General features: G+C 49.2%; 1 protein-coding gene across 1 annotated transcript in view; it reads right to left on the reverse strand.

Moving 5' to 3' along the window:
* Window positions 1-18,478, reverse strand: part of LOC117509404 (A disintegrin and metalloproteinase with thrombospondin motifs 15-like) — a 50,228-nt gene that overhangs the window by 23,390 nt on the left and 8,360 nt on the right. The window contains exon 2 of the mRNA XM_034169071.1: window positions 16,422-16,554. Within this exon, the coding sequence (XP_034024962.1) occupies window positions 16,422-16,554 (133 nt within the window). The remainder of the gene's footprint in view (window positions 1-16,421; window positions 16,555-18,478) is intronic.

The following is an 18,478-nucleotide window of genomic DNA, read 5'->3' on the forward strand; positions in this document are numbered from 1 at the left end:
TTCTGAAAGACTTCTACTGTAATGAAACTTATTCCCCACTGCTGGGTAGTCCATCAGAGTAAATGTAAATGTTATTAAGAAATGATCAGACAGAAGGGAGTTTTCAGGGAATACTGTTAAGTCTTCAATTTCCATACCATAAGTCAGAACAAGATCTAAGGTATGATTAAAGTGGTGGGTGGACTCATTTACATTTTGAGCAATGGAAACTAGAAGATACTGTAAGAGATAAGGTGCTAAAAAACATACTGTTATCTAAGAAATGCAAGAGATAAAGGAAGGAAAGACAGAAGAATGGAAAAAACTGACTGAAGGACTGAAGGAAGGATGGACAAAAGGACCGAAGGATGTCCAAAAAGGAGGAAGGAAGTAATGATCTATGGAAGGGCAGAAGAATGGAAGAACTGACAAGAAGGCAAAAAGAAACAAAGCAAGGATGGAAGGATGAAAGGACTGAAGAATGGGTAAAAAGGACTGAAGAAAGGAAAGATAGAAGAATTCACAAAAAGTACAGAAGGACAGAAGAACAAGCAAAAAGGGACAAAGGAAGGAAGGAAGGAAGGAAGGAAGGAAGGAAGGAAGGAAGGAAGGAAGGAAGGAAGGAAGGAAGGAAGGAAGGAAGGAAGGAAGGAAGGAAGGACCAAAGAATGGGCAAAAAACAGCTAAGGAAGGAAAGACAGAAGGACTGAAGAAAGGGGGAAAAGGACCAAAGGAAGGATGGAAGAACTGGCAAAAAGGACAGAAGGAAGGAAGGTGGGAAGAAAGGATGAAAAGATGGAAGAACTGACAAGAAAAAGACAGAAGGAAGGAAGAATGGAGGAACTGACAAAAAGGACAGAAGGATGTCTACAAGAAAGGAAGGACAGAAGAACTGACAAAAAGGACAGAAGGATGTTTAGTAGGAAAGAAGGAAGCAATTAAGGACAGAAGCAATGGTAAAAAGCACAAGAGGATGTCCAAAAGGAAGGAAGCAAACAAAGAAGAACAGAAGAACTGACAGAAGGATGTACAAAGCAAGGAAGGGCATAAGATCTGACAGGAAGGAAGGAAGGAAGGAAGGAAGGAAGGAAGGAAGGAAGGAAGGAAGGAAGGAAGGAAGGAAGGAAGGAAGGAAGGAAGGAAGGAAGGAAGGAAGGAAGGAAGGAAGGAAGGAAGGAAGGAAGGGCATAAGAACTGACAGGAAGGAAGGAAGAAAGGGCATGAGAACTGACAGGAAGGAAGGAATGGCATAAGAACTGACAGGAAGGAAGGAAGGGCATAAGAACTGATCAAAAGGAAGCAAGGAAGGACTTAAGAACTGACAAAAAGACAGAAGGATGTACAAAAGGAAGCAAGGGAGGGCATAAGAACTGGCAAGAAGGAAGGAAGGAGAGGCATAGGAACTGATCAAAAGGAAGGACTGAAGGAAGGATGGACAAAAGGACCGAAGAATGTCCAAAAAGGAGGAAGGAAGTAATGATCTATGGAAGGGCAGAAGAATGGAAGAACTGACAAGAAGGCAAAAAGAAACAAAGCAAGGATGGAAGGATGAAAGGACTGAAGAATGGGTAAAAAGGACTGAAGAAAGGAAAGATAGAAGAATTCACAAAAAGTACAGAAGGACAGAAGAACAAGCAAAAAGGGACAAAGGAAGGAAGGAAGGAAGGAAGGAAGGAAGGAAGGAAGGAAGGAAGGAAGGAAGGAAGGAAGGAAGGAAGGAAGGAAGGAAGGAAGGAAGGACCAAAGAATGGGCAAAAAACAGCTAAGGAAGGAAAGACAGAAGGACTGAAGAAAGGGGGAAAAGGACCAAAGGAAGGATGGAGGAACTGGCAAAAAGGACAGAAGGAAGGAAGGTGGGAAGAAAGGATGAAAAGATGGAAGAACTGACAAGAAAAAGACAGAAGGAAGGAAGAATGGAGGAACTGACAAAAAGGACAGAAGGAAGGAAGGTGGGAAGAAAGGATGAAAAGATGGAAGAACTGACAAGAAAAAGACAGAAGGAAGGAAGAATGGAGGAACTGACAAAAAGGACAGAAGGATGTCTACAAGAAAGGAAGGACAGAAGAACTGACAAAAAGGACAGAAGGATGTTTAGTAGGAAAGAAGGAAGCAATTAAGGACAGAAGCAATGGTAAAAAGCACAAGAGGATGTCCAAAAGGAAGGAAGCAAACAAAGAAGAACAGAAGAACTGACAGAAGGATGTACAAAGTAAGGAAGGGCATAAGATCTGACAGGAAGGAAGGAAGGAAGGAAGGAAGGAAGGAAGGAAGGAAGGAAGGAAGGAAGGAAGGAAGGAAGGAAGGAAGGAAGGAAGGAAGGAAGGAAGGGCATAAGAACTGACAAAAAGACAGAAGGATGTACAAAAGGAAGCAAGGAAGTGCATAAGAACTGACAGGAAGGAAGGAAGAAAGGGCATGAGAACTGACAGGAAGGAAGGAATGGCATAAGAACTGACAGGAAGGAAGGAAGGGCATAAGAACTGATCAAAAGGAAGCAAGGAAGGACTTAAGAACTGACAAAAAGACAGAAGGATGTACAAAAGGAAGCAAGGGAGGGCATAAGAACTGGCAAGAAGGAAGGAAGGAGAGGCATAGGAACTGATCAAAAGGAAGGACGGAAGGAAGGAAGGGCATAAGAAGTGACAAGAAGGAAGGAAGGAAGGAAGGGCACAAGAACTGACAAAAAGACAGAAGGATGTATAGCAGCACAGAAGGAAGGTCAAAGGAAAGTTCCATTAAGGACAAATGATAACGATGTAAAAAGGAAAGATGGGTTAAGGAAGGGCCCCTTCACACATAACACAGAGTTGGCCAAAAGCAGCAGAAACTGGTCGAAAAAGTGCGAAAAAAAACAAAACAAAAACAAATTAGCAAACCACAAAAAATTCCAGCCACTGTCGGGAGGTACACATGGTCGGACAAGCATGAATGATCCCACGGCGACAGTTTCGTGCACGAACACAGTGTGAGTACGTGAGAGGTGTGATACCACACAGCACACAGCAGCGGAAGCAATCACACGTTGGATATATGTACATAAATCAATGAAAAAGTGTAAGGACAAAATAATGAGAGAGCACAGAACATTATAAGAACAGTGACTGTACTGTTTAATTGTACGCCAATCATGTTACTAGTGATCCTGCGAGTGGTGTTGGATGTTCATGGGTGGTACCTGGACTCTAGCCGATAGTACGTCAAATGGCCACTCGCCTGGCATTCGCCATCATTCTGGTGTGAAGGCTGCTCGACCACACCATTCAGCCAGTGTTGGACATGGCCGATGATTTCGTGCAGCCCCTCAGCCGCAGCACAATGTGTCTGACCTGCGTTCGGCATGCCGTGCAAATGTTGCAAGTATGATCAGATGGCAGTGTGACCTCATCTTCCCCACCATTCAAATGGGTTTCTGGTGCAAGTGGCATGCGAATGTAGAGTGCATGTGCTGTGCCTGAATGGATGTGGTGACTGCTGTATGAGGCGATGGAGTGTGGCTCAGATTTTTCACGAGTGCCATTCAAATCCTCCTTCATGCGTCATACGACCTCAATCGTGTTATGTGTGAAGGGGCCAGAACGGTAGACGAAGGAAAGCAACAAAAAAGAGAAGAAAACTGATAATAGAAAAAGTTGAAGAAGTGGGTCCTACTGGACCTGAGTCCCGTTGGTGCCGGTGCCTCTCCACAAATTCTGTAAAGTGAAGTGGATGAAAACACAGATAGAGATAGAAAAACTGATAACAAAAGAAAGATGTATAAAGATAATTATGAAAGAAAGATGGATTAGGGAAAGATAAAACAGGAAAACAAAGAAAACAAAATAGGTAAAATGATCATGGAGAAAAAAAAAATAAAGAAAGATAGATGGATGAAGATGATAATGGAGGAAACTGATAAAGAAAGAAAGCTGGATAAAGACGACAATGGAGAAAAACTAAAACAATGGATGCTGAATAAAGATAACAAAGGAGGGAAAACTGATAAAGAAGCAATGATGGATAAAGATAAAGGAAGAAAAACTCATTAAAAGGAAAAATAAAGATAATAATAAAGGAAAACTGATAAAGAAAGAAAGATGAATAAAGATGATTAAAGAAGAAAAACTAAAGAAAGAAAAATGGACAAAGATGAAGGAGGAAAGGTGTTAATGAAGGAAAGATGGATAAAACTAATAAAAATGGAAACTGATAAAGCAGGAAAGATGGATCAAGTTGATTAAAGAGGAAAACTAAAGAAGAAAAGATGGATCAAGGTCCTAAAGAATGAAAATGGATGAAAAAGAAAAAATGATGAAGGAAAGATGAAGTAAAGAACAATAACCCTCTATTGCACATAGTCTTTCCCTGTCTGTCTGTCCTCGTTGTTGTCCCTCACTCTGTCCCCATTGCTGTCCCCCACTCTCTCCTCGTTGTTGTCCCTTACTCTGTCGTTGTTGTTGTCCCTGACTCTGTCCCCGTTGTTGTCCCTCACTCTGTGCCCGTTGCTGTCCGACTCTGTAATTGTTGTTGTCCCTCACTCTGTCCTCGTTGCTGTCCCTGACTCTGTCATTGATGTTGTCCCTGACTCTGTCCCCGTTGTTGTCCCTGACTCTGTCCTCATTGTTGTCCCTCACTCTGTCCCCATTGCTGTCCCTCACTCTCTCATCGTTGTTGTCCCTCACTCTGTCCCCGTTGCTGTCCCTGACTCTGTAATTGTTGTTGTCGCTGACTCTGTCCTCATTGCTGTCCCTCACTCTGTCCCCGACTCTGTCGTTGATGTTGTCCCTGACTCTGTCCCCGTTGTCATCCCTGACTCTGTCCTCATTGTTGTCCCTCACTCTGTCCCTGTTGCTGTCCCTCACTCTCTCGTCATTGCTGTCCCTCACTCTGTCATCGTTGTTGTCCCTCACTCTGTCCCGTTGCTGTCCCTGACGCTGTAATTGTTGTTTTCCCTGATTCTGTCCTCGTTGCTGTCCCTGACTCTGTCCCCGTTGCTGTTCCTGACTCAGTCCCCATTGTTGTCCTTGACTCTGTCCTCATTGTTGTCTCTCACTCTGTCCCTGTTGCTGTCCATCACTCTGTCGCCGTTGTTGTCCCTGACTGTGTCGTCGTTGGTGTCCCTGACTATGAAATTGTTGTTGTCCCTGACTCAGTCCTCATTGCTGTCCCTGACTCTATCCCCGTTGCTGTCTCTCACTCTGTCCCCGTTGCTGTCCCTGACTCTGTAATTGCTGTTGTCCCTGACTCTGTCCTCGTTGCTGTCCCTGACTCTGTCCTCATTGTTGTCCCTGACTCAGTCCTCATTGCTGTCCCTCACTCTGTCCCCGTTGCTGTCACTCACTCTCTCGTCATTGCTGTCACTCACTCTCTCGTCATTGCTGTCCCTCACTCTGTTGTCGTTGTTGTCCCTCACACTGTCCCCGTTGCAGTCCCTGACTCTGTCCCCATTGCTGTCCCTGACTCTGTAATTGTTGTTGTCCCTGATTCTGTCCTCGTTGCTGTCCCTCACTCTGTCCCCATTGCTGTCCCTGACTCTGTCATCGTTGTTGTCCCTCACTCTGTGCCCGTTGCTGTCCGACTCTGTAATTGTTGTTGTCCCTCACTCTGTCCTCGTTGCTGTCCCTGACTCTGTCATTGATGTTGTCCCTGACTCTGTCCCCGTTGTTGTCCCTGACTCTGTCCTCATTGTTGTCCCTCACTCTGTCCCCGTTGCTGTCCCTCACTCTCTCGTCATTGCTGTCCCTCACTCTCTCATCGCTGGTGTCCCTCACTCTATCCCCGTTGCTGTCCCTGACTCTGTAATTGTTGTTGTCGCTGACTCTGTCCTCGTTGCTGTCCCTCACTCTCTCGTCATTGCTGTCCCTCACTCTCTCATCGTTGTTGTCCCTCACTCTGTCCCCGTTGCTGTCCCTGACTCTGTAATTGTTGTTGTCGCTGACTCTGTCCTCGTTGCTGTCCCTGACTCTGTCCCTGTTGTTGTCCCTGACTCTGTCCTCATTGTTGTCCCTCACTCTGTCCCCGTTGCTGTCCCTGACTCTGTCCAATTGCTGTCCCTGACTCTGTCCTCATTGTTGTCCCTGACTCTGTCCCTGTTGCTGTCCCTCATTCTGTCCCCGTTGCTGTCCCTCACTCTGTCGTCATTGTTGTCCCTCACTCTGTCCCAATTGTTGTCCCTGACGCTGTAATTGCTGTTGTCCCTGACTCTGTCCTCATTGCTGTCCCTCACTCTGTCCCTGTTGCTGTCCCTGACTCTGTAATTGTTGTTGTCCCTGACTATGTCATCGTTGTTGTCCCTCGCTCTGTCCCCATTGCTGTCCCTGCCTCTGTAATTGTTGTTTTCCCTGATTCTGTCCTCGTTGCTGTCCCTAACACTGTCCTCATTGTTGTCCCTGACTCTGTCCCCATTGCTGTCCCTGACTCTGTCCTCATTGTTGTCCCTCACTCTGTCCCTGTTGCTGTCCCTCACTCTCTTGTCATTGCTGTCCCTCACTCTGTCATCGATGTTGTCCCTCACTCTGTCCCAATTGCTGTCCCTGACGCTGTAATTGTTGTTGTCCCTGACTCTGTCCTCATTGCTGTCCCTCACTCTGTCACGTTGCTGTCCCTGACTCTGTAATTGCTGTTTTCCCTGATTCTGTCCTCGTTGCTGTCCCTGACTCTGTCCCCGTTGCTGTTCCTGACTCAGTCCCCATTGTTGTCCTTGACTCTGTCCTCATTGTTGTCTCTCACTCTGTCCCTGTTGCTGTCCATCACTCTGTCATCGTTGTTGTCCCTGACTGTGTCGTCGTTGGTGTCCCTGACTATGTAATTGTTGTTGTCCCTGACTCAGTCCTCATTGCTGTCCCTGACTCTATCCCCGTTGCTGTCTCTCACTCTGTCCCTGTTGCTGTCCCTGACTCTGTAATTGCTGTTGTCCCTGACTCTGTCCTCGTTGCTGTCCCTGACTCTGTCCTCATTGTTGTCCCTGACTCTGTCCTCATTGCTGTCCCTCACTCTGTCCCCGTTGCTGTCACTCACTCTCTCGTCATTGCTGTCACTCACTCTCTCGTCATTGCTGTCCCTCACTCTGTTGTCGTTGTTGTCCCTCACACTGTCCCCGTTGCTGTCCCTGACTCTGTCCCCGTTGCTGTCCGACTCTGTAATTGTTGTTGTCCCTCACTCTGTCCCCGTTGCTGTCACTCACTCTCTCGTCATTGCTGTCACTCACTCTCTCGTCATTGCTGTCCCTCACTCTGCTGTCGTTGTTGTCCCTCACACTGTCCCCGTTGCTGTCCCTGACTCTGTCCCCATTGCTGTCCCTGACTCTGTAATTGTTGTTGTCCCTGATTCTGTCCTCGTTGCTGTCCCTCACTCTGTCCCCATTGCTGTCCCTGACTCTGTCATTGATGTTGTCCCTGACTCTGTCCCCGTTGTTGTCCCTGACTCTGTCCTCATTGTTGTCCCTCACTCTGTCCCCGTTGCTGTCCCTCACTCTCTCGTCATTGCTGTCCCTCACTCTCTCATCGTTGGTGTCCCTCACTCTATCCCCGTTGCTGTCCCTGACTCTGTAATTGTTGTTGTCGCTGACTCTGTCCTCGTTGCTGTCCCTCACTCTCTCGTCATTGCTGTCCCTCACTCTCTCATCGTTGTTGTCCCTCACTCTGTCCCCGTTGCTGTCACTGACTCTGTAATTGTTGTTGTCGCTGACTCTGTCCTCGTTGCTGTCCCTCACTCTGTCCCCGTTGCTGTCCCTGACTCTGTCGTTGATGTTGTCCCTGACTCGGTCCCCGTTGTCATCCCTGACTCTGTCCTCATTGTTGTCCCTCACTCTGTCCCTGTTGCTGTCCCTCACTCTCTCGTCATTGCTGTCCCTCACTCTGTCATCGTTGTTGTCCCTCACTCTGTCCCAATTGCTGTCCCTGACGCTGTAATTGTTGTTGTCCCTGACTCTGTCCTCATTGCTGTCCCTCACTCTGTCCACGTTGCTGTCACTCACTCTCTCGTCATTGCTGTCCCTCACTCTGTTGTCGTTGTTGTCCCTCACACTGTCCCCATTGCTGTCCCTCACTCTGTCCCCATTGCTGTCCCTGACTCTGTCCCCGTTGCTGTCCCTGACTCTGTCCCTGTTGTTGTCCCTGACTCTGTCCTCATTGTTGTCCCTCACTCTGTCCCCGTTGCTGTCCCTGACTCTGTCCAATTGCTGTCCCTGACTCTGTCCTCATTGTTGTCCCTGACTCTGTCCTCATTGTTGTCCCTCACTCTGTCCCCGATGCTGTCCCTCACTCTCTCATCGTTGTTGTCCCTCACTCTGTCCCCGTTGCTGTCCCTCATTCTGTCCCCGTTGCTGTCCCTCACTCTGTCGTCATTGTTGTCCCTCACTCTGTCCCTGTTGCTGTCCCTGACTCTGTAATTGTTGTTGTCCCTGACTCTGTCATCGTTGTTGTCCCTCGCTCTGTCCCCATTGCTGTCCCTGCCTCTGTAATTGTTGTTTTCCCTGATTCTGTCCTCGTTGCTGTCCCTAACACTGTCCTCATTGTTGTCCCTGACTCTGTCCCCATTGCTGTCCCTGACTGTCCTCGTTGTTGTCCCTCACTCTGTCCCTGACTCTGTTACTGTCCCTGACTCTGTTACTGTCCCTGACTCTGTCCCCGTTGCTGTCCCTGACTCTGTCCTCGTTGTTGTTCCTGACTCTGTCCTCATTGTTGTCCCTCACTCTGTCCCCATTGCTGTCCCTGACTCTGTCATCGTTGTTGTCCCTCACTCTGTCCCCGTTGCTGTCCCTGACTCTGTCGTCATTGTTGTCCCTGACTCTGTCCCCGTTGCTGTTCCTGACTCTGTCCTCATTGCTGTCCCTGACTCTATCCCCGTTGCTGTCTCTCACTCTGTCCTCGTTGCTGTCCCTGACTCTGTCCTCATTGTTGTCCCTGAATCTGTCCTCATTGCTGTCCCTCATTCTCTCGTCATTGCTGTCCCTCACTCTGTCATCGTTGTTGTCCCTCACACTGTCCCCGTTGCTGTCCCTGACTCTGTCCCCATTGCTGTCCCTGACTCTGTAATTGTTGTTGTCCCTGATTCTGTCCTCATTGCTGTCCCTCACTCTGTCCCTGTTGCTGTCCCTCACTCTGCCCTCATTGTTGTCCCTGACTCTGTCCTCATTGTTGTCCCTTACTCTGTCCCGGTTGCTGTCCCTGACGCTCTCCTTGTTGTTGTCGCTGACTCTCTCCTCATTGTTGTCCCTCAATCTGTCCCTGTTGCTGTCCCTGACTCTATCCCCGTTGCTGTCCCTGACTCTGTAATTGTTATTGTCCCTGATTCTGTCCCCGTTGCTGTCCCTGACTCTATCCCCGTTGCTGTCCCTGACTCTGTAATTGTTATTGTCCCTGATTCTGTCCCCGTTGCTGTCACTCACTCTCTCGTCGTTCCTGTCCCTCTCTCTGTTGTTGTTGTTGTACCTCACTCTGTCGTCGTTGTTGTCCCTCACTGTGTCCCCGTTGCTGTCCCTCACTCTGTGCCCGTTGCTGTCCCTGACTCTGTAACTGTTGTTGTCCCTGACTCTGTCCTCATTGCTGTCCATCACTCTGTCCCCATTGCTGTCCCTGACTCTGTCGTCGTTGTTGTCCCTGACTCTGTCATCATTGTTGTCCCTCACTCTGTCCCCGTTGCTGTCCCTGACTCTGTCCCCATTGCTGTCCCTGATTCTGTAATTGTTGTTGTCCCTGATTCTGTCCTCATTGCTGTCCCTCACTCTGTCCCTGTTGCTGTCCCTCACTCTGCCGTCATTGTTGTCCCTGACTCTGTCCTCATTGTTGTCCCTTACTCTGTCCCGGTTGCTGTCCCTATCTCTCTCCTTGTTGTTGTTGCTGACTCTCTCCTCATTGTTGTCCCTTAATCTGTCCCCGTTGCTGTCCCTGACTCTATCCCCATTGCTGTCCCTGACTCTGTCCTCGTTGTTGTCCCTGATTCTGTCCTCGTTACTGTCCCTGACTCTGTCCTCATTGTTGTCCCTGACTCTGTCCCCGTTGCTGTCACTCACTCTCTCGTCGTTCCTGTCCCTCACTCTGTTGTTGTTGTTGTACCTCACTCTGTCGTCGTTGTTGTCCCTCACTGTGTCCCCATTGCTGTCCCTGACTCTGTAACTGTTGTTGTCCCTGACTCTGTCCTCATTGCTGTCCATCACTCTGTTCCCATTGCTGTCCCTGACTCTGTTGTCGTTGTTGTCCCTGACTCTGTCGTCGTTGTTGTCCCTGATTGTCATCGTTGTTGTCCCTCACTCTGTCCCCGTTGCTGTCCCTGACTCTGTCCCCATTGTCCCTGACTTTGTCCTCATTGTTGTCCCTCACTCTGTCCCTGTTGCTGTCCCTGACTCTGTCCCCGTTGTCCCTGACTTTGTCCTCATTGTTGTCCCTCACTCTGTCCCCGTTGCTGTCCCTGACTCTGTCCCGTTGCTGTCCCTGACTCTGTCCTCATTGTTGTCCCTCACTCTGTCCCTGTTGCTGTCCCTCACTCTCTCATCATTGCTGTCCTTCACTCTCTCATCATTGTTGTCCCTGACTCTGTCCTTGTTGTTGTCCCTCACTCTGTCCCCGTTGCTGTCCTTCAATCTGTCCCCGTTGCTGTCCCTCACTCTCTCATCATTGTTGTACCTCACTCTGTCGTCGTTGTTGTCCCTCACTGTGTCCCCGTTGCTGTCCCTCACTCTGTGCCCGTTGCTGTCCCTGACTCTGTAACTGTTGTTGTCCCTGACTCTGTCCTCATTGCTGTCCATCACTCTGTTCCCATTGCTGTCCCTGACTCTGTAACTGTTGTTGTCCCTGACTCTGTCCTCATTGCTGTCCCTCACTCTGTCCCTGTTGCTGTCCCTGACTCTGTCCCCGTTGTCCCTGACTTTGTCCTCATTGTTGTCCCTCACTCTGTCCCCGTTGCTGTCCCTGACTCTGTCCCGTTGCTGTCCCTGACTCTGTCCTCATTGTTGTCCCTCACTCTGTCCCTGTTGCTGTCCCTCACTCTCTCATCATTGTTGTCCCTCACTCTGTCATCATTGTTGTCCCTCACTCTGTTGTCGTTGTTGTCCTTCAATCTGTCCCCGTTGCTGTCCCTCACTCTCTCATCATTGTTTTCCCTCACTCTGTCATCATTGTTGTCCCTCACTCTGTTGTCGTTGTTGTCCCTCACTCTGTCCCAATTGCTGTCCCTGACTCTGTAATTGTTGTTGTCCCTGACTCTGTCCTCATTGCTGTCCCTCACTCTGTCCCCGTTGCTGTCCCTGACTCTGTAATTGTTGTTGTCTCTGACTCTGTCATCGTTGTTGTCCCTCACTCTGTCCCCATTGCTGTTCCTGACTGTCATCGTTGTTGTCCCTCACTCTGTCCCCGTTGCTGTCCCTGACTCTGTTGTCATTGTTGTCCCTCACTCTGTCCCTGTTGCTGTCCCTATCTCTCTCCTTGTTGTTGTTGCTGACTCTCTCCTCATTGTTGTCCCTTAATCTGTCCCCGTTGCTGTCCCTGACTCTATCCCCATTGCTGTCCCTGACTCTGTCCTCGTTGTTGTCCCTGATTCTGTCCTCGTTACTGTCCCTGACTCTGTCCTCATTGTTGTCCCTGACTCTGTCCCCGTTGCTGTCACTCACTCTCTCGTCGTTCCTGTCCCTCACTCTGTTGTTGTTGTTGTACCTCACTCTGTCGTCGTTGTTGTCCCTCACTGTGTCCCCATTGCTGTCCCTGACTCTGTAACTGTTGTTGTCCCTGACTCTGTCCTCATTGCTGTCCATCACTCTGTTCCCATTGCTGTCCCTGACTCTGTTGTCGTTGTTGTCCCTGACTCTGTCGTCGTTGTTGTCCCTGATTGTCATCGTTGTTGTCCCTCACTCTGTCCCCGTTGCTGTCCCTGACTCTGTCCCCATTGTCCCTGACTTTGTCCTCATTGTTGTCCCTCACTCTGTCCCTGTTGCTGTCCCTGACTCTGTCCCCGTTGTCCCTGACTTTGTCCTCATTGTTGTCCCTCACTCTGTCCCCGTTGCTGTCCCTGACTCTGTCCCGTTGCTGTCCCTGACTCTGTCCTCATTGTTGTCCCTCACTCTGTCCCTGTTGCTGTCCCTCACTCTCTCATCATTGCTGTCCTTCACTCTCTCATCATTGTTGTCCCTGACTCTGTCCTTGTTGTTGTCCCTCACTCTGTCCCCGTTGCTGTCCTTCAATCTGTCCCCGTTGCTGTCCCTCACTCTCTCATCATTGTTGTACCTCACTCTGTCGTCGTTGTTGTCCCTCACTGTGTCCCCGTTGCTGTCCCTCACTCTGTGCCCGTTGCTGTCCCTGACTCTGTAACTGTTGTTGTCCCTGACTCTGTCCTCATTGCTGTCCATCACTCTGTTCCCATTGCTGTCCCTGACTCTGTAACTGTTGTTGTCCCTGACTCTGTCCTCATTGCTGTCCCTCACTCTGTCCCTGTTGCTGTCCCTGACTCTGTCCCCGTTGTCCCTGACTTTGTCCTCATTGTTGTCCCTCACTCTGTCCCCGTTGCTGTCCCTGACTCTGTCCCGTTGCTGTCCCTGACTCTGTCCTCATTGTTGTCCCTCACTCTGTCCCTGTTGCTGTCCCTCACTCTCTCATCATTGTTGTCCCTCACTCTGTCATCATTGTTGTCCCTCACTCTGTTGTCGTTGTTGTCCTTCAATCTGTCCCCGTTGCTGTCCCTCACTCTCTCATCATTGTTTTCCCTCACTCTGTCATCATTGTTGTCCCTCACTCTGTTGTCGTTGTTGTCCCTCACTCTGTCCCAATTGCTGTCCCTGACTCTGTAATTGTTGTTGTCCCTGACTCTGTCCTCATTGCTGTCCCTCACTCTGTCCCCGTTGCTGTCCCTGACTCTGTAATTGTTGTTGTCTCTGACTCTGTCATCGTTGTTGTCCCTCACTCTGTCCCCATTGCTGTTCCTGACTGTCATCGTTGTTGTCCCTCACTCTGTCCCCGTTGCTGTCCCTGACTCTGTTGTCATTGTTGTCCCTCACTCTGTCCCTGTTGCTGTCTCCCCGTTGCTGTCCCTGACTCTGTCCTCATTGCTGTCCATCACTCTGTTCCCATTGCTGTCCCTGACTCTGTTGTCGTTGTTGTCCCTGACTCTGTCGTCGTTGTTGTCCCTGATTCTGTCGTCGTTGTTGTCCCTCACTCTGTCCCCGTTGCTGTCCCTGACTCTGTCCCCGTTGTCCCTGACTTTGTCCTCATTGTTGTCCCTCACTCTGTCCCCGTTGCTGTCCCTGACTCTGTCCCGTTGCTGTCCCTGACTCTGTCCTCATTGTTGTCCCTCACTCTGTCCCTGTTGCTGTCCCTCACTCTCTCATCATTGCTGTCCTTCACTCTCTCATCATTGTTGTCCCTGACTCTGTCCTTGTTGTTGTCCCTCACTCTGTCCCCGTTGCTGTCCTTCAATCTGTCCCCGTTGCTGTCCCTCACTCTCATCATTGTTGTCCCTCACTCTGTCATCATTGTTGTCCCTCACTCTGTTGTCGTTGTTGTCCCTCACTCTGTCCCAATTGCTGTCCCTGACTCTGTAATTGTTGTTGTCCCTGACTCTGTCCTCATTGCTGTCCCTCACTCTGTCCCCGTTGCTGTCCCTGACTCTGTTGTCATTGTTGTCCCTCACTCTGTCCCTGTTGCTGTCCCTGACTCTGTCCCCATTGCTGTCCCTGACTCTGTTCTCGTTGTTGTTCCTGACTCTGTCCTTGTTGTTGTCCCTCACTCTGTCTCCGTTGCTGTCCCTCACTCTCTTGTCATTGTTGTCCCTCACTCTGTCCCCGTTGCTGTCCCTGACTCTGTCCCGTTGCTGTCCCTGACTCTGTCCTCATTGTTGTCCCTCACTCTGTCCCTGTTGCTGTCCCTCACTCTCTCATCATTGCTGTCCTTCACTCTCTCATCATTGTTGTCCCTGACTCTGTCCTTGTTGTTGTCCCTCACTCTGTCCCCGTTGCTGTCCTTCAATCTGTCCCCGTTGCTGTCCCTCACTCTCTCATCATTGTTGTCCCTCACTCTGTCATCATTGTTGTCCCTCACTCTGTTGTCGTTGTTGTCCTTCAATCTGTCCCCGTTGCTGTCCCTCACTCTCTCATCATTGTTTTCCCTCACTCTGTCATCATTGTTGTCCCTCACTCTGTTGTCGTTGTTGTCCCTCACTCTGTCCCAATTGCTGTCCCTGACTCTGTAATTGTTGTTGTCCCTGACTCTGTCCTCGTTGCTGTCCCTCACTCTGTCCCCGTTGCTGTCCCTGACTCTGTAATTGTTGTTGTCTCTGACTCTGTCATCGTTGTTGTCCCTCACTCTGTCCCCATTGCTGTTCCTGACTGTCATCGTTGTTGTCCCTCACTCTGTCCCCGTTGCTGTCCCTGACTCTGTTGTCATTGTTGTCCCTCACTCTGTCCCTGTTGCTGTCCCTGACTCTGTCCCCGTTGCTGTCCCTGACTCTGTCCTCATTGCTGTCCATCACTCTGTTCCCATTGCTGTCCCTGACTCTGTTGTCGTTGTTGTCCCTGACTCTGTCGTCGTTGTTGTCCCTGATTCTGTCGTCGTTGTTGTCCCTCACTCTGTCCCCGTTGCTGTCCCTGACTCTGTCCCCGTTGTCCCTGACTTTGTCCTCATTGTTGTCCCTCACTCTGTCCCCGTTGCTGTCCCTGACTCTGTCCCGTTGCTGTCCCTGACTCTGTCCTCATTGTTGTCCCTCACTCTGTCCCTGTTGCTGTCCCTCACTCTCTCATCATTGCTGTCCTTCACTCTCTCATCATTGTTGTCCCTGACTCTGTCCTTGTTGTTGTCCCTCACTCTGTCCCCGTTGCTGTCCTTCAATCTGTCCCCGTTGCTGTCCCTCACTCTCATCATTGTTGTCCCTCACTCTGTCATCATTGTTGTCCCTCACTCTGTTGTCGTTGTTGTCCCTCACTCTGTCCCAATTGCTGTCCCTGACTCTGTAATTGTTGTTGTCCCTGACTCTGTCCTCATTGCTGTCCCTCACTCTGTCCCCGTTGCTGTCCCTGACTCTGTTGTCATTGTTGTCCCTCACTCTGTCCCTGTTGCTGTCCCTGACTCTGTCCCCGTTGCTGTCCCTGACTCTGTTCTCGTTGTTGTTCCTGACTCTGTCCTTGTTGTTGTCCCTCACTCTGTCTCCGTTGCTGTCCCTCACTCTCTTTTCATTGCTGTCCCTCACTCTCTCGTCGTTGTTGTCCCTGACTCTGTCCCTGTTGTTGTCCCTCACTCTGTCCCCGTTGCTGTCCCTCACTTTGTTGTCGTCGTTGTCCCTCACACTGTCGTCGTTGTTGTCCCTCACACTGTCGTCGTTGTTGTCCCTCACTCTGTCCCCATTGCTGTCCCTCACTCTGTCCCTGTTGCTGTCCCTGACTCTGTAATTGTTGTTGTCCCTGACTCTGTCCTCGTTGCTGTCCCTCACTCTGTCCCCATTGCTGTCCCTGACTCTGTCGTTGTTGTTGTCCCTGACTCTGTCCCCGTTGTTGTCCCTGGCTCTGTCCTCATTGTTGTCCCTCACTCTGTCCCGGTTGCTGTCCCTGACTCTGTCCCTTTGCTGTCCCTGACTCTGTCCTCATTGTTGTCCCTCACTCTGTCCCCGTTGCTGTCCCTCACTCTCTCGTCTTTGCTGTCCCTCATGCTCTCATTGTTGTTGTCCCTGACTCTGTCCTCGTTGTTGTCCCTGACTCTTTCCCCGTTGCTGTCCCTGACCCTGTCGTTGTTGTTGTCCCTGACTCTGTCCTCGTTGTTGTCCCTGACTCTGTAATTGTTGTTGTCCCTGACTCTGTCCTCATTGTTGTCCCTGACTCTGTCCCCGTTACTGTCCCTGACTCTGTCCTTGTTGTTGTCCCTGACACTGTCCCCGTTGCTGTCCCTGACTCTGTCCTCGTTGTTGTCCCTGACTCTGTCCCCGTTACTGTCCCTGACTCTGTCCTTGTTGTTGTCCCTGACTCTGTCCCCGTTGCTGTCCCTGACTCTGTCCTCGTTGTTGTCCCTGACTCTGTCCCCGTTACTTTCCCTGACTCTGTCCTTGTTGTTGTCCCTGACACTGTCCCCGTTGCTGTCCCTGACTCTGTCCTCGTTGTTGTCCCTGACTCTGTCCCCGTTGCTGTCCCTGACTCTGTCCTCGTTGTTGTCCCTGACTCTGTCGTTGTTGTTGTCCCTGACTCTGTCCTCGTTGTTGTCCATGACTCTGTCCCCATTGCTGTCCCTGACTCTGTCCTCGTTGACTCTGTCAAGGTTTGTCTCATGGTGATTTTGTGTCTCACTGCTTTAATTTAAGGGAGAAAATAAATCAGTGAGCCGACTGGGACTCACACTAAAGTGACACATACAGACAAGACACGGGATTAAAGAAAGAAAGAAAGAAAGCAAGTAAAACAAAGATTATGAAAGAATGAATAATACATCAGTAAACATGATTCCTGCAGATCTCATGGTTTAAATTAAGTTTTTTGTTTATTTGTGGAGACAACATTTCCTCACCAAGTTCATGTCCAGTCGTGAAGGCGGACGGCAAACCGTCATCCTCGATGACAGAACAGCTCCTCTTTGGGTCGCACATGGTGCCAACATCTGCCATCCCCAGAGTGTCGCAGGTCGTCGCTCCACAAAGGTCCTGGTGGCACAAAAAAGAAAAACTTTAACTGTTTATGCACATGACACATGGTTACTTTAGAGAGGTGGGACTGGAACCGGTGACTGTCTGGACAAGACCCGGTGTCTGTCTGGAACCGGTGACTGAAAGGACCGGGTGTCTGACTGGGTGGTTCCATGGTGTCATGGGCGACTTGTGACTTGACGGAGGGTTCGAGTTGAATAGAATACAATTGAAAGCCTTTACTGTCATTGAACTGCAACAGAACAATGAGACTGCAGCTCCACTGCGTGCACACATAAAATAGATAAAAAGTTACATAATAAAATACACATACAACAAATAATAAAATACACAGTATAAAGTTCAGAGCATTCAGCTGCAGACAGGATAAACCAGGAAGCACTCCGTTATTGAACGCAACACCTTCATCAAAGTCCAAAAACTTTTAAAATAACTATTGCAGTCACATGACAAATCTCCTTCAATAGTTTTATAACCTGATTTATTTATGTTGATTTCAGAGGATCTGAACACGTTTTGGGTGATGAATTTAGTGACTTAAACCATGAGTACAAACATTTCTACACAAAGTATGGAATGTATTAACTTGTACTTAAACTTAAGAACGTGTGTAAATATATACACAGCGCCAACTGTGCGCACACACATCATCTAGTGGTAGAAGAGGGAAACTGCCACTAGAAAGCACCGCTGTCGTCACGGCGTACAGCCTATTTCGCAAACGTTCTTTATTTCCTGTGATTAATAAACATACACGCACACGCACACACACACACACACACACACACACACACACACATATATATATATATATATATATACGAGGTCTATTAGAAAAGTATCCGACATGGTTTTTTCAAAAACAATATGGATTTGAATCACGTGTGATTGCGTCAGACGAGCTTGAACCCTCGTGCGCATGCGTGAGTTTTTCCACGCCTGTCGGTTGCGTCATTGACCTGTGAGCAGGCTTTGAGTGAGGAGTGGTCCACCCCCTCTGCGGATTTTCATTGTCAGGAAATGGCGGAATGATTTGGGCTTTTTTTCAATCAGAATTTTTTCAGAAACTGTTAGAGACTGGCAGCTGGAAACCATTAGAAAAATTTATCTGGCTTTCGGTGAAAATTTTACGGGCTGCACAGAGAATAAGGACTGCTACTACAGCTTTAAGGACAGCTTTAAGGATGGCTTTAAGGACGCTCGGCGCGCCGCACTCCGTGCCGCCATCGAGAGCCACAAACCACCGGATCATTTCTAAACGGATGGCTCTGATCCGAGATCGTCGTGTGCACTTTCTCTGGTTATCACAAGAGCTGGACATCAGCTTTTCCGGCAGATTTCACTTTTAACAAGAGATTTTGTCATGGAAAGCTGAGCGGAGGCTTCGCGCGTCACAACCAATTTGCTGATGGAGCAAGACAAAGGAACACCTCCGTTTTGGTCTCACAGGACGGCTTTGAGATGGCGTTCAGACAGCTGTCGGTGGTGTTTCCATCGAGTGATTCTCTGAGAAATTGTGGACATGCCAGAACATGTCCTGTGAGGCTTCATCACGGCGTTGTTTTGCGCCATGCGGCACCGCCGCGATGCGCGGAATTCCTCCGCACGTCTGTCTCAATGTGCCGAAAAAGTGCTGATGTCCACGTCTTTTCACAATTCCTGTGCTAGTCAGACGACGTCCCAGATAAAACACAGCGTCCATTTTGGAAATGAACTTCACATTCCACTGTTACAGGAGTTTTTGTCATGGAAAGAGGAGTGGAGGCTTCTTGATGTGTGAGGTCGGATACTTTTCTAATAGACCTCATGTATATATATATATATATATATATATATATATATATACACAGTATATAACTACTGTATATTGTATGTATAATCCATGCATCGGAGTGTGATAGACAGGTTTGTGCAGTGGTGC

The sequence above is a fragment of the Thalassophryne amazonica genome, chromosome 4, assembly GCF_902500255.1.
Source record: "Thalassophryne amazonica chromosome 4, fThaAma1.1, whole genome shotgun sequence".
Taxonomy (NCBI): domain Eukaryota; kingdom Metazoa; phylum Chordata; class Actinopteri; order Batrachoidiformes; family Batrachoididae; genus Thalassophryne; species Thalassophryne amazonica.